A 16,055-nucleotide genomic window follows, 5' to 3' on the forward strand; every position below is an offset into this window, starting at 1 on the left:
TTTAAGAAAGAAACACTCGGGCTTCCCTGGTGGCGCAGTGGTTAGGAATCCACCTGTCAATGCAAGGGACACGGGTTCGAGCCCTGGTCCGGGAAGATCCCACATGCCGTGGAGCAACTAAGTCCATGTGCCACAACTACTGAGCCTGCGCTCTAGAGCCTGTGTGCCACAACTACTGAAGCCACGCGCCTAGAGCCCGTGCTCCACAACGAGAAGGCACCGCAATGAGAAGCCCGCGCACCACAATGAAGAGCAGCCCCCACTCGCCACAACTAGAGAAAGCCTGTGCACAGCAACAAAGACCCAATGCAGCCAAAAATAAATAAAATTAATTAATTAATTTTAAAAAAATGAAAACATATAACCACAAGAAGTCTTGTATAAAGTTTTATAGCAGTTTTATTCAGAGCAGTCCAAAACCAGAAACAACCCAAAAGTTCCTCAAGAGGAGACCAGATAAACAAGTTGTTTTGTAGTCATAGATTGGAACGAATACTACTCAGCAGTAAAAAGGTATGAACTACTGGTACGACAGTATGGATGAATCTCAAGGACTTTGTGCTGTGCTAAAGGAGCTGGACATGAGAGCACGGACTGTGAGATTCCATTTAATATGAATTTCTAGGGACTTCCCTGGTGGTACAGTGGGTAAGACCCCGCGCTCCCAATGCAAGTGGCCTGGGTTCGATCCTGGTCAGGGAACTAGATCCCGCATGCATGCAGCAACTAAGAGTCTGCATGTTGCAATGAAGATCCCGTGTGCCGCAACAAAGACCCGGTGCAGCCAAATACATAAATAAATATTAAAAAACAAAGAACTGTATAATAATAACCAAGTGGGGAAGGAGACTGGGTGGAGGTATAGATTAAATAAAAATCACAGGGGCTGGGCTTCCCTGGTGGAGCAGTGGTTGGGAGTCCGCCTGCCAATGCAGGGGACACGGGTTTGAGCCCTGGTCTGGGAGGATCCCACATGCCGTGGAGCGGCTAGGCCCGTGGGCCACAACTACTGAGCCTGCGTGTCTGGAGCCTGTGCTCCGCAATGGGAGAGGCCGCGACAGTGAGAGGCCCGCGCACCGCGATGAAGAGTGGCCCCCGCTCTCCACAACCGGAGAAAGCCCTCGCACGGAAACAAAGACCCAACACAGCCAAAATAAATAAATAAATAAATAAATAAATAAATTTATATAAAAAAAAAAAATCACAGGGGCTTCCCTGGCGGTGCAGTGGTTAAGATTCCGCCTGCCAATGCAGGGGACACAGGCTCGATCCCTGGTCCAGGAAGATCCCACCTGCCGCGGAGCAACTAAGCCCGTGCGCCACAACTACTGAGCCTGCGCTCTAGAGCCCGCAAGCCACAGCTACTGAGCCCACATGCCACAACTACTGAAGCCCATGTGCCTAGAGTCCGTGCTCCATAACAAGAGAAGCCACCGCAATGAGAAGCCTGCGCACCGCAACGAAGAGGAGCCCCCGCTCACCGCAACTAGAGAAAGCCTGCACATAGCAATGAAGACCCAACGCAGCAAAAAATAAAGAAAAAAAGAAATTTATTTAAAAAAAAAAACAACTTGGTCATGTTGCGGGCCTTACACAAGTAACTAACTTCGTTATCTCCAAACTGAGACTTTGAGCCACTGAGGAAAACGATCCTCGGGAGCCGAAAGCACCCCTCCTGACACAGTACTAACGAACTGGCGTATTATACCTTACCCGGACTTCCTATGAGCAAAGGTTACTGCAAAAGCCGTCAACTTCTGGGAGGAGGTGGGGTCAGAGGCCCCAAAACCAAGCTCCTCCTGCCTGTGTGACTCAGCGTGCTTTTCCTCTGTTGCTGACTCTCGTTCCTCACATCACCCACACAACTGGGCGAGGTGACTGTGAGGGTTCCGTTAGGCAACGATAAGCAGGGCAGAAATGGATTTTTAAAGGAACCTAAAATCATTCTTCAAGTGAATAAGATTAAACTGTTTTATAATGATGATAGATATTCCGGAACTCTATAAGCTAAAGAGATTATTTTCAAAGTTGAAAAACAAAAATAAAACCAAAGAACAGCATAAAACTTGTGGATCAAGGATCAGTGACACTGGACCATCCAATAAATTATTAGCAATAATATTCCTAGAAATGACACCAAAAGCAGTTGTCTTTCTTCTAGAACTTTCTTCCAGAAACTATAAAGTCATTTCTTCCTGTAAATCAGAAATAATAGCAATACCCTATTCATGTTAGAAGCTATGTGCAATATGACTCATTCCAGATCCTCTATGGTCATCTTCTGTTTGTTTTGATTTTTTTTATGTAAGTTTATTTATTTATTTATTTGTTTGTTTTTGGCTGCGTTGGGTCTTCGTTGCTGTGCGCAGGCTTTCTCTAGTTGTGGCGAGCAGGGGCTACTCTTCGTTGCGGTGCGCGGGCTTGTCATTGTGGTGGCTTCTCTTGTTGCAGAGCACGGGCTCCAGGCGTGCGGGCTCAGCAGTTGTGGCTCACAGGCTCAAGAGCGCAGGCTCAGTAGTTGTGGCGCACGGGCTTAGTTGCTCCACGGCATGTGGGATCTTCCCAGACCAGGGCTCGTACCCGTGTCCCCTGAATTAGCAGGCGGATTCTTAACCACTGTGCCACCAGGGAAGTCCTGTTTTGATTTGTTTTTTACTTTTAATTCTGAAATTATTTTAGACTAACAGAAGAGTTGCAACGATAGTAAAGAAAGTCCCCTTCACCTGGCTTCCCCTAATGTTAACATCTTACATAACATTTATCAAAACTAAAAATTAACATTGGTACAAATCTATTAACTACACTAGACACTTTATTTGGATTTCCCGGTTCTTCCACTAATGTCTTTTTCTCTTCCAGGATCCAGGAGACCACACTGCAATTAAGATGTCATGTCCCCTCAGTCACCTCCACTCTGTGACAGCTCCACAGTCTGTCTTTGTTTTTCCTTATCTTCACAGTTTTGAGGAGTACTGGGCATGTATTTTGTAGAATGCCCCTCAATTTGGTCTCTTCTGATGTATTCTCATAATTCAACTGAGATTATAGATCTTTGGGAAAGAATACCATGGAGGTGACATGCTCTTCCCATGCCACTTTATCAGAAGGTACATGATATCAGTATGTCTTATTACTGATGATGTTAATCTTAATCATTTAGTTAAGCTGGTATCTACCAGGTTTCTCATTGTAAAGTTACTATCTTTCCCTTTCTATTTTCTATTCTTTATCAGCAAGTCAGCAAGTCCAGCCCACAGTCAAACGGAAGGAAAATAAGCCCCACCTCCTGGAGGAAGGAATATCAAACAATTTGTGGATATAAGTTAAAACCACCACAGTAATTAATAAATATTTGGGAGGCGATCACTTGAGGCTGTGCAGAAATTCTGTTCCATTTATTTATTTATTTATTTAAACTCTTTTTGGCCACACCACAGGGCATGCAGGATCTCAGCTCCCCAACCAGGGATCGAACCCGTGGCCCCTGCAGTGGAAGCTCAGAGTCTTAGCCACTGGACCACCAGGGAAGTCCCAGAAATTCTGTTCTCTTTAAAGTTTCACCTTACTAATTTTAGCATTCATCAGTTTATCTTGCCTGCAGAAATTATTACTATGTATTCTAATGATGATTTTCCATTCCCTCATTCCTCTGTATTTATGAATTAGAATTCTTCTATAAGGAAGAATTTTCCCCTCATCCCAATTTGTTTATTCATTCGGCCATTTATTTACATCAGTACACACACTTGGTTATTTGAATGAAGAGGGAGAGAGAGACGTGCACACATGGGTTAGTATACATACACACTAGCTCCGTCTGTTCAGAGGACCCAGAAGTGCTGACATCCCAGGAGCAATGAGCACACCTGATGCCAAGGTCTTATTTTCTAAATACCTTTCTCCAATAAAAGGGACCAAAACTCCTTTGATAAACGGAAGATTCTAGGGGCAGGGAAAATACAAGATGAGCTTAGAGAATCTTGTAGTACCAAAAAGTAAAGAAGTGTTAAAAAAAAAAAAAGAAAATGATGGGTGATTTCAAAGGAACATAGGAGCCAACTTGAAAGTGCTCCCCATGGCCAGAGCGGGCTCAATTTTAGCTGGAACAATTACCAAATAAATAATGATAGCACTGGATTATAATCGCCTATAGTTTTGGACATATGTATCAAGAGCAAATGAGAACTCACAAGAGAAAACCCAAAATCCAACTCCCCGTGGGTTTAGATTACACAGGCTAGCAGACACCTATCAGAACTAAGCTGGAGACTCTGTCACTCATTCTGGGCATCAAAGGGCCACAAAACACCACCAGATCAAAGTGCATTTCCTTTTAAGTAAAGGAAATATGTGACAATGGCTGACAATAACTCCCCCCCTCCATCAGTGGTATTTTATTTTAAAATATCTTTACTTATTATGGGATTTTAAAAGAAAAATATGTGTTCTAATCAACCACTTTTAAAGTTAAGACAATGAATTGTTTCTGAAATGTGACAGTCACACGTCCTATAATGCAGGCCACCATCTAGTGAGTGTCTATCACGCGCCCCGCGTCGCCAGCTCCTGTCTCCTCGCTGCCTTGGTCAGTCCTCCAGCGCCTCACGACAGGAAGCCAAGGCTCGGGGGGACGAGGCACTTCCAGCATCGGGGGCCTGATGGATCCAGGACAGGCTTCACTGCTAGGAAACCACGGCCCTCAGGTAACTCCACATTCTCCCCAGGGACTGAGGTTACCCGAAGGTACTTTTCCAGATAAATGGAGTGTTTCCGCCTCCCCAGGGGATTGCCCTCAAAGCATTCTACTCTTCTTTCATGGGAATATTTCTAAAATGTTACAGATCCCTCTACCTTCCTGAAGGCACATCGGTGACCCAGTATGACCTCTCCTTGACGGCTGGCTCAACAGAGCGAACTCGACTGTGCATCGTTCTGACACAGCAACAACCCCAGGAGCACCTAAAGTCTGCAGGCTGTTTGTCCGGTCCACTTTTGTATTTATCTCTTCACTAAAATAACACCTGGCAGGGCTTCTCTGGTGGCGCAGTGGTTGAGAATCTGCCTGCTAATGCAGGAGACACGGGTTCGAGCCCTGGTCTGAGAAGATCCCACATGCCGCGGAGCAACTAGGCCCGTGAGCCACAACTACTGAGCCTGCGCGTCTGGAGCCTGTGCTCCGCAACAAGAGAGGCCACGACAGTGAAAGGCCCGCGCACCGCGATGAAGAGTGGCCCCCACTTGCCACAAGTAGAGAAAGCCCTCGCACAGAAATGAAGAACCAACACAGCCATAAATAAATAAATTTAAAAATAAAAAAAATTTAAAAAAATAAAGGCAGAAAAAAAATTTTTTTTAAATAAAATAAAATAACACCTGGCAAGTCCTGCTGTCTGCAAGTACATCTACCCCTGAACCCGACAGAGTTCCCTCTCCACAAACTGCAACTGATCACTCCCAGGGAATATATTTCTCTAATCCTATCTGAAACTCATTTTTCAATATATTCAATAGTAACTGATTTACAACTAATTAAATCACAAGGACCTCTAATGTCTTTTTTTTTTAACTTTTTACTTTTTTTTTTTTTTTGACCGCATGGCATGTGGGATCCTAGTTCCCCGACCAGGGATCGAACCCACGCCCCCTGCATTGGAAGCGCAGAGTCCTAACCACTGGGCTACCAGGGAAGTCCCTGGACCTCCAATATCTTAAATCTAAGGTTTCAATTATAAAAATCCAACATACACACAACTCTTAGGAACATATAGACTGTTTAAAGTGAGGCATACTTCTACCACTTAAATTCTTTGTGACCACCAGTCATTGATATTGTAGTAAACTTGGACATGAATAAACTCTACTACGATAATATAAAATTAGCCTATAATCCTCACTGCCCAAAGAACTCTGTTATGACATGTTATCACATGAATACAATTTTCCCATTAAGTTGCTCTCATCGATTTAAACCTGTGTCTGCAGATGTAGAGAACAAACGTATGGACACCAAGGGGGGAAAGTGGCGGGGGGTGGTGGTGGTGGTGGGATGAACTGGGAGATTGGGATTGACACGTATACACTAATATGTATAAAATGGATAACTAATAAGAACGTGCTGTATAAAAAAATAAATAAAATAAAATTCAAAAATTCAAAAAAAAAACAAAAACCTGTGTCTGTATTTAGTCTCAAATAGGTCTCACGTTGCCTACCTTTCAAAGTGCTGTTTCATTTGTTTACATGCATAATAGTTTCCATCTCTCAGGTTCTGCATCTTCATGACTTCAGAAAACGTTCCCTCTCCTATTCTGCCAATTGTTTTATAGTCTATAAATGAAAACAATTATAAAAATAAAAGTTTACTTATGCATCTGTTTTGTACTCACTTCCAGATAGCAGACATCTTTATCTGTAAAATAATCCAACGGCAATATATTGAGGATACTTCGCCTATGTTTTCTAAGGTTCAGTGTTCCCCTCATTTCAAGAGAAACTGGGTTGTATGTTGGCAACACGCAGTCTCTGCTCCCCCTCGTGCAGTGGGGAACCACATGACCTGAATCCTGACCAGCGAGGAAAGGCTCAGCTCGCCTACGAGACGCTCGCAGACCAAGCATCCACTGAGCCCGTCGGCCCAGGGAAAGTGGCGGGAAGAGTCAGAATGACAGTGCGTTGAACACTGCTGACTGCCTGGGCAAGCGATCTCAGGACACAAGCGAGCTCAGGAGAGAACAGCTGCTTTCCAAGCAGAAATGGAAGCAATGAGAGAAGCCCAGAAAGCAAAAGTCTCTTTGGGTTGGAAAAGCTTCCGCAGCCCAAATAATAGGAGGATAAAACCAAAAAAACCTTGACAGAAAGCAGCTGTGAGACGTGACAAACAAGCGAGTCAGCCTTGCACCAAGGTCACGGGAAGGCAGCCACTCCCCACCCAACCCAGGCGCTTGCCTCAGAGAGGAGGGAGGTTCCTGCAGATTGAGACAGAGAAGCAAAACAGCAAGGCCCCAAAGAGATACGACAGGCTTGAGAAGCATGCTTAGAAAAGAACCTTGAGTGTGGAACTGACCAGAAGCAAACAGATCAGAAACCTATTAAACAAACTTGGACCAAAAGGAGCCCATCACCTTTGGGTCCCAAAACGACATCAACACAGAGCAGACTTTTAAAACTGTTCCCGCTCCAAAGGAGGGCCTCCCCTTCAACACCTCTTCTAGACAGAGCACAATTTTAACACCTTGTGTGAATTCTGATTTGAACAAACCAAAGAAAAAAGGCACAACTGTTTTTAGAATAATGTTTTTTAGAAATGATATGTTTAAAGATTTTAAAAGTCCTTATCTGTTAGCAAGAAGTACTAAACTGTTTCCGGATGAAATGATACTATGTTTAGATTTGCTTTAAAAGCCTATACATTCCCATTCACTTCTGCCGGAAGTATAAACTGGTATAGTCATGTTGGAGGGCAATTTGACAATATCTATTAAATATTTTAGATGTGTATATCCTTTGACCCAGCAATTCCAATTCTACAACTTATCCTGCAAAGCATACTTGCTCAAGTACATGTGAGGTGAGAATGTCAGCATAACATTATTTAATAGGGGAAAACTAACGCCCCCAAACAGAAAACGGTATAAATTAAATGCGGTTTATCTATACAATGGGATGTATTGAATATATTTGAAAGAATGACACAGATACACAGATCCTTAAAAATAATGTCCCTAAAGACAATACACATACACACACACACACACACACCACAGTTTGTGGCTGCTCTGAGGGATAAGGTTGCAGGTATTTCACTATCTAAGTCAGGTATATCCCATAATGAAAGTACTATTTTATTTAAAAAACAACAATAAAAAAATAAAGACTCCAGGAAAAAAAAGTGATGGGGGTAAAAATGACAAAATGTTGATCACTGTTGAAACTAGGTCACAGATACACAAGAGCATTCACTCTACTAATTTCTCTACTTCTGGCATGCTTAAAAATTGCCATGATGAAAAGTTAAAACAAAAGGGCAAAACCTCCTCCAGGATCCTCCCTGCCCATGCCCCCTTGTGACTAACCAGAACAGAAATGACCTCCAGGAGACCTTGGGAGCCATGACATAAAGATGGTGGAAAAGCCACCCGGAAAGACCCTCAACCAGGAATACCCACGTAGGACATTTACACGAACAAGAAAAATACCTTCTGGTATAAAGGCCATGAGAATTGGGGGTTTAACCATTACAGCACCTAGTAAGCATTATCCTAACATACTAATATATAAATAAATATCATAATTTATAAAACAAATAGAATAGACCTTTCAGACTTTGTATTTGTAAGATTTCACATGTTTATATTTGTCTGAGATTTTATCCCACTTGTAAGTTACTATCTTAGCCTGCCACTGTTTCATGGATGCTGGCAGAAGACACAGCCTCTTGGATCAGAGACAAAGGACTTCATTTCTCAAGGTACAGCAAGGCATATGAGCATCAGCATATTAGCATTGGTTCCCCTTGCCCTGAAGTCCCACGGGGGTGACAGGATGGGCCCAGGTGACACCTGCACACGCAGTGGATTGCTTTACAGGAGAGGAATCTAGGGCCAATGGCCCAGCACTTTTCAACAAGCAGTAAACAAGATGGATAAGCCTTGCCATCTGGCACACTCAGCAAGAACATGCAGGGAAGCTCAGGGCCTGAGGCAAATTGTTTTCCCAATGGTTCATTACAGTTTAATACGTACATTAACCAGTTTTGCTGATACAGAGTACTTGGTATGGTATTACTCTTACTTATAAAAATTCATATATAGGTAATATTGATTTTAATGATGCTTTTTTTCTTTTTTCTTTTTTGGCTGTGTTGGGTCTTCGTTGCTGCGCGCGGGCTTTCTCTAGTTGCGGCGAGCAGGGGCTACTCTTTGTTGCAGTGCACGGGCTTCTCATTGCGGTGGCTTCTCTTGTTGCGGAGGACAGGCTCTAGGTGCGCAGGCTTCAGTAGTTGTGGCACGAGGGCTCAGTAGTTGTGGCTCACGGGCTCTAGAGCGCAGGCTCAGTAATTGTGGCGCATGGGCTTAGTTGCTCGGCGGCATGTGGGATCTTCCCGGACCAGGGCTCAAACCTGTGTCCCCTGCATTGGCAGGCGGATTCTTAACCACTGAGCCACCAGGGAAGTCCCTAATGCCGCTTTTTAATCTTACTGAAAAATAACAATTTCAGTGTACATTTTCATATATACTAGCTTCAGGCCATGCAAAATAAGAAAATCCTATTTGTAATCACATATTTGTAGAAATTGGAGAAACTACTTTTCCCCCAAAACAGCATCTAACCATGTTATTACCATTCAAAATACCGTATACCACTACCAGACTGTAGTAACTGTCACAGGAAGAAAGAAGAACCTGTAACTGCTGTGCATATGGTAGACGCTCAACAACTCCTGAAGAGAAGGGTTGAAGAAAATAATTCTTAAAGCTTTTCACAAAAATTTATTTTCCAAAGATGATTTCTAGGGAGGAAGATAAAAGCACTGATAGTGTGAAGTGAGTTGAATGGTGGTCCCCAAACAGACATGTCCTCGTCCTAAGCCCCGGAACCTGTGAATGTGACCTTATTTGGAAATAAGGTCTTTGCAGGTGTGATTAAGTTAAGGAGCTTGAAATGAGAACGTCCTGGCCTACCTGGGTGGGCCCTAAGTCCAGTGACAAGTGTCCTTATAAGAGACACACAGAGAAAGTAGAATGGTGGTTCCAGGGGCTGGTGGGAGGGGGAAATGGGGAGGTGTTGCTGAATGGGTACCGAGTTTCAGTCATGCAAGATAAAAACGTTCTAGAGATTTGTAGTACAACAATGTGCACACAGTTAACAATACTGTACACTTAAAAATTTATTAAGAGGGTAGATCTCATGTTATGTGATTCTTACGACAACAAAAAAAGAGAGAGACACACACATAACAGACGTAGAAGAGGAGCCCGTGTGAACACAGGGGCAGAGACCGGAGGGACGCGGCCACAAGCCAAGGGACGCCCGGAGCCACCAGAGGCGGGAGGAGGAGGAAGGGTCCTGCCCTGGCGGCCTCGGAGGGAGCGCGGCCCTGCCCACGCCTTGATTTCAGGCTTCTGCCTCCAGAACTGGAGAGAAGAAATTTCTGTTGTATTAAGCCACCAAATTTGTGACAAATTGTTGCAGCAGCCCCAGAAATTTAACATAGAATGTAACTGATATCTTTTTTAATCTAAGGAAAACATTCATTTTTTTCACTAAAGGAGAAAGACTTTCTAAGCATAACAAGGTAAGAAGTCACTCAGAAGAGGCTGATTTATTTGACTACGTAAAATTAAAAAGTCTAGCACCTCAAGAAACACCCGAAAAATGGTTAAATAAATTATGAAAAAGCCATACAAAGGACTATTATACGGCAAATAAAGAGGGGTAAGGCAGCTCTTTAGCTTCTGACAGGGAATATCCTTTCAAGATATAGTATTAAATGAAAAAGCCAGGGACTTCCCTGGTGGCACAGTGGTTAAGAATCCACATGCTAATGCAGGGGGACACGGGTTCGATCCCTGGTCCGGGAAGATCCCACATGCCGCGGAGCAACTAAGCCCGTGCGCCACAGCTACTGAGCCTGCGCTCTAGAGCCCGCGAGTCACAACTACTGAGCCCGTGTGACACAACTACTGAAGCCTGCATGCCTAGAGCCTGTGCTTCGCAACAAGAGAAGCCACTGCAATGAGAAGCCCGCGCGCCGCAACGAAGAGTAGCCCCCGCTCGCCGCAACTAGAGAAAGCCCGCCTGCGCAACAACGAAGACCCAATGCAGCCAAAAATAAATAAATAAAAATTTAAATAAATAAATAAAGACATAATTTAAAAAAAAAAATGAAAAAGACACACGAAAGAATGGTGTGTAAACCGTGTTAACATTGCTTTCAAAAAAGTTTCCACACTGTGTCAGGCAGGATAACGGCCCCCAACAATGTGCACGCTCTAATCCCTGGAGCCTGTGAATGTCAGGCTGCACAGCAGGAGGGACTTAACGGCTACGACTGCTGAGGAGCCGGCCTTAAAACAAGGGTGTGATCTCGGATTTACTGGGTGGGCGCAGTGCGTCCGCCACAGGGAGCTCACCAGTGGCAGAAGGAGGCAGAGGAAACAGAATCAGAGACAGACGGGAAGATGTGACGCTTTGCAGACGGAGGACAGACGGGAAGATGTGACGCTGCTGGCTTTGCAGACGGAGGAGAGGCTTCAAGTCAAGGAGCACAGGTGGCCTCTGGAAGCTGGACAAGACCGGGAGACAGATTCTCCCCCGGAGCCTCCAGGAGGGATGCCACCCTGCCAGCAACTTGACCTTAGCCCAGGGAGATTCGTTTACGTTGTGTGGTTTTAAGCCACTGAGTTTGTGACAATTTGTTATAGCAGCAATAAAAAACGAATACAGGGCTTCCCTGGTGGCGCAGTGGTTGAGAATCCGCCTGCCAATGCAGGGGACACGGGTTCGAGCCCTGGTCTGGGAAGATCCCACATGCCGCGGAGCAACTAGGCCCGTGAGCCACAACTACTGAGCCTGCGCTCCGCAACAAGAGAGGCCGCGATAGTGAGAGGCCCGCGCTCCGCGATGAAGAGTGGCCCCCGCTTGCCGCAACTAGAGAAAGCCCTCGCACTGAAACGAAGACCCAACACAGCCAAAAATAAATATAAAAAACAAATTTTAAAAAAAACACAAAAAACGAATACACACAACACTCACACATTTATGCTAACCTATACACAGAAGGAACACAAGAAAGTGCCACAGTGGTTACCTTGCGGGGGAGGGTCTAGATGGGTGGGAGGGCAGGAACAGAAGAGAGACTCACTTTTCACTATATATCCATCTGTGCTTCTTTTTGTGTTACACTTTGTATATGTATTAATTTTTTTAAGTAATTAAAAACATTTTTAAGGGGTGAGAGAGATTTTCTTTGTGATTCCTTTAAGGAAAATGGCGTTTGAGATTAAAAGCTAAGTATATTTATTTTTATATAATATCATTGTAAAGAAAGTGGCAATTTATGAAATATAAGTAATTGACAAGAAAATTAAAAATAAGAAAAACATAAGACACCACTTCACACCCACTAGAATGGCTAGACTCAAAAAGACAGATAACAACAAGTATTGCTGAGGATGTGGATAAGTGAGAACTCTCATACATTGCTGGTGGAAATGCAAAATGGTGCAGCCACTGTGGAAAACAGTTTAGCAGCTCAAGATATTAAATGGAGTCCCACATGACTCAGAATTCCACTCCTAGGTATATACTCAAGAAAAATGAAAACATATGTCCAAACAATAACCTGTACACGTATGTTCATGGAAGCATTATTCATAATAGCCAAAGGTGGAAACAACACAAATGTCCATCAGCTAATGAATGGATAAACAAAATATGGTCTATCCATACAATGGACTGTTATTCAGCCACAGACACATGCTGCAACGTGGATGAACCCTGAAAACGTTACGCTAAGTAAAAGAAGCCAAGCACAAAAGGCCATTTACATGAAATGTCCAGAATAGGCAAATCCACGGACACGAAAGTAGATTAGTGGTTGCCTAGGGTGGGTGGGGTCTGGGGGAAAGGGGGAATTGCTTTTGGGGATGATGAAAGTGTTTTAACAGATGATGATGATGGTTGCACCACTGAGTAAAAATACCTAAAATCACTGAATTGTATACTTTAACTGGGTGAACTTTACAGTATGTAAATTGTATCTCAATAAAGCTGTTAAAACAAACAAATCTGTGATGCCTGAGTCAGAGCAGCGGTTACCCTGGGGACTTCCAGGACACGGGTAACGCTCTGTTCCTTGATCTTGGAGCAGGTTACACAAGCATGTTCACTTTCTGAAAATTCAGCAACCTGTACTTGTAATTCGTGCAGTTTTCTGGATGTATGCTATACTCCAATATTTAAAAATTGGAAGAAAAAAAGCAAGCCAAAGTTAGGAATAAGCAGAAAGTATGAGGAACAGAAAAGATATACAGTAAAGAGTATATTCAAGGAAAGGCACAAAGAAAAACAGATTCAGATCATATTAATGTCGGGATAATCACATCCACAAATTCCCACTGCTGAGACCCAACAAGGAGCTGCTTTCACCACGGTTCTAGTTCCCAGGAGGGCCAGGCCTTCCTGCTCTAGAGTTTTCCTGTTCTCAAGCTCACCCTTAATTGATTGTTATAATTATAATACGCTTCCATATTGTGAGCTGTAGTCAGACTTACTGGTCTTCACAACTGAAGCAGACTAAAACAACCTCTTGAATGAGAACAAAGTTTAGGGGCCACTTATATTCTTCAACCGACCCGCCCCCCCAACAGGGAGACTGGATGTCCTCTGCCATGGTTAGCTCCAGAGAGCCTCTTCTGGTTCCCTGCAACAGGCCTCCATCCTATTTCCCAGATGGCTCCTTTGTCCTAAGTGAAAACCCACTGGGAAGGACTGCCAGCCCCAGCACTAACATTTCTTAGTCCTGGCAACTAACAAGAGTTGGAGATAAACTACATTACACCAAGACAAAGAAACACATAAAGACAACAGCACAAACAAAGAATGCTTGGGGCAATGGAATATGATTTTAGTACTAAGACCATTCCATTCATAAGTAAGGAAATCTGTACACTACAAGTCAGAGTCCTCAGCAAACACTGCGATGGAAGCCAAGCCTCGCGATCGCCTGTGCTTTGTGTGAGAAGGGGGGGGGGCCATCACACCGGGAGGGGCCTCCCTGCACATCATCAGCAGGGAAAGCCACCTGAGGGTGCTGAATCGCTAGACTAGCATTTTCCGAATTGAGTTCCTCAAAACACTAGTACCCCCCAAACACTAATGGGTATTCCACAAAAAGGGGTTCTATGAGCAAATAAACCTAGGAAATGCAGGGCTAAATAAAGAGAAACACGTTTGACTACAGAATTCCTCAGTGCTTCTCCCTGAAAAGGCAGTGTGTCTCTAGGGCACCGAGGAGGACACAGGAAGGGTGTGCTGTGTGTAAGCAGACATGTCTCCCAAGAATACCAGTCAACACCCCAGGGCTGCTCTACACCCCCAAACTGAAGACCTTTAAACTAAGCTAGCAGAATCCCTCTTAACCACGTCTTCCCTGAATAAAAAATTAACTGATCTAGTTCCCAGCAAGGCAGGATTTTAAGGCTATTCTGCCAGTTTTACAGTCCTTCCCACTCGCCCTCTAAGAGAAGTTGGCTAGAGCAAGGCAGGGCTCAGCCCTGGTGGAGTCTTCAGGACTGAAGTGTCAGATCCCTTCTGATAAAACCCAGAAGCTGTAACTTGCTTGACAACCACAGCTTAAACTGAATCCCAGAGCCTCTCTAAAACAGGTAACCTGCGCAGTAAGTCCTGGAAACAAGACACGTAAGATTCTTGGGTGAACCTCCCGAAAAGCTTCTTCAAAACAAACTGACTAAAATACAGGCCCTGTGGCTTACCACTAATCTGTCCAGTTTGGAACTTTATAAAACAACTTTGACCAATTTCTCAAGGAGCCTCCAAACTTGAAATTCTGTGGGAAAATTCAACCAGCCGGACCCTTTTACTGAGTGATACATCCTCCTGCCCTCAAGAAGACCCACCCTGACCTGCCTAACCCCACTCTCACTCATCAAGCAATAGCCAGGGAATAACTGCTGCTTGTTAAAACAACACCAACCCTTTCCCTTCTCTTGGATGGACTAGACTGGAATGCCCAGAAATTTCCCTGAAAGGACACACAGTCTATTACTGTGCAGAAAAGAGTTCACATGGCAGGCCTAAGACCGCTCTCCTTAGAAAGGTCTGCTTGCAAGGTCAGCCCTTGGGGAGGGTTTCCACCAGCCCCTGCACAGTGACTCACGGTGCCCACACTGTCGGAGCGAGCAATGGGGTTGACGCTGAATCTGCTTTCCTCCTGGGAGCTGGGATTTGCTATGTTCTGGGCAGAGGGTGCCTACGTTATCAGCGCCCAGTAAAAATTCTGGGCACTGGGGCTCTAATGAGCTTCCCTTATAGAAAACATTCCACACGTGTTGTCCCAGTTTGCTGCTGGAAGAACTAAGCGCGTCCGCCCTGCGTGACTCCACTGGGAGAGGGATCTTGCGAGCTTGCGTCTCGTTTCCTCCAGACTTTGCCCCACGTCCCTTTCTCTGCTCATCTCGCTCTGCACCCTCTCACTGGAGTGCGTCGCAGCCACGAGTACGAGCACATCCTGAGTCCTGTGAGTCCTCCGAGCAAGTCATGGAACCAAGGGGTCGTCTTGGGACCCGCCCCCCCCAACGCAATTTATGCTGTACTTCAGCCTAAATGAATTAAACATCCCTGGTGGTATGACTACATCACTGTGGGTGTCAATAAAGATTTATTAGCATCAGCTATGCACTGTGCCATGCACTGAAGACAAAGATCAGTAAGACACAATCCCTCACATTGAGGACGTAGCGTGTGTTCCCGTGCCCCCAGTTTTAGGTCCTTTACTTAAAAAGAGAGGCGGGGGAGAGAGCCACGCTCGTGTTTAGATAATATTAAAGGTCAAATGAGTGAGTACACGGTGTCCAAAATTGAGTACATGACGCTGTAGATTCTAATCCCCCAGGACCAACCCGGTAGGTAGGCGTTAGAGCAGATGTTTTTCCACCTTCTGTACATACCCTGTCCTCTGCCACAGACCTGCCCGTGGTCCACTTTGCACCTTCTCTCCATAGGGCCATAAGCCTCTTTTTTTTTTTTTTTTTTTAATCATTTTTTATTGTTTCTGTACTCCGTTTTTTGTTTTTTTGTTTTTTTTTTTAATTAATTAATTAATTAATTTATTTTTGCTGTGTTGGGTCTTCGTTTCTGTGCGAGGGCTTTCTCTCATTGTGGCAAGCGGGGGCTACTCTTCATCGCGGTGCGCGGGCCTCTCACTGTCGCGGCCTCTCTTGCTGTGGAGCACAGGCTCCAGACGCGCAGGCTCAGTAAGTGTGGCTCACGGGCCCAGTTGCTCCGTGGCATGTGGAATCTTCCCAGACCAGGGC

The 16,055-nt window shown here is 44.6% G+C and overlaps 1 protein-coding gene across 2 annotated transcripts in view; it reads right to left on the reverse strand.

Moving 5' to 3' along the window:
• The window catches only part of MOK (MOK protein kinase), a 49,290-nt gene that overhangs the window by 17,226 nt on the left and 16,009 nt on the right, over positions 1-16,055 (reverse strand). Inside the window, exon 2 of one of the 2 annotated variants that reach the window (XM_036841135.1) lies at positions 6,213-6,327. In XM_036841135.1, the coding sequence (XP_036697030.1) occupies positions 6,213-6,327 (115 nt within the window). Of the gene's footprint in view, positions 1-6,212; positions 6,328-16,055 lie in introns of those variants that run through there. The other variant, XM_036841144.1, reaches the window with a different exon arrangement.

Source organism: Balaenoptera musculus, chromosome 2 (genome assembly GCF_009873245.2).
Source record: "Balaenoptera musculus isolate JJ_BM4_2016_0621 chromosome 2, mBalMus1.pri.v3, whole genome shotgun sequence".
Taxonomy (NCBI): Eukaryota; Metazoa; Chordata; class Mammalia; order Artiodactyla; family Balaenopteridae; genus Balaenoptera; species Balaenoptera musculus.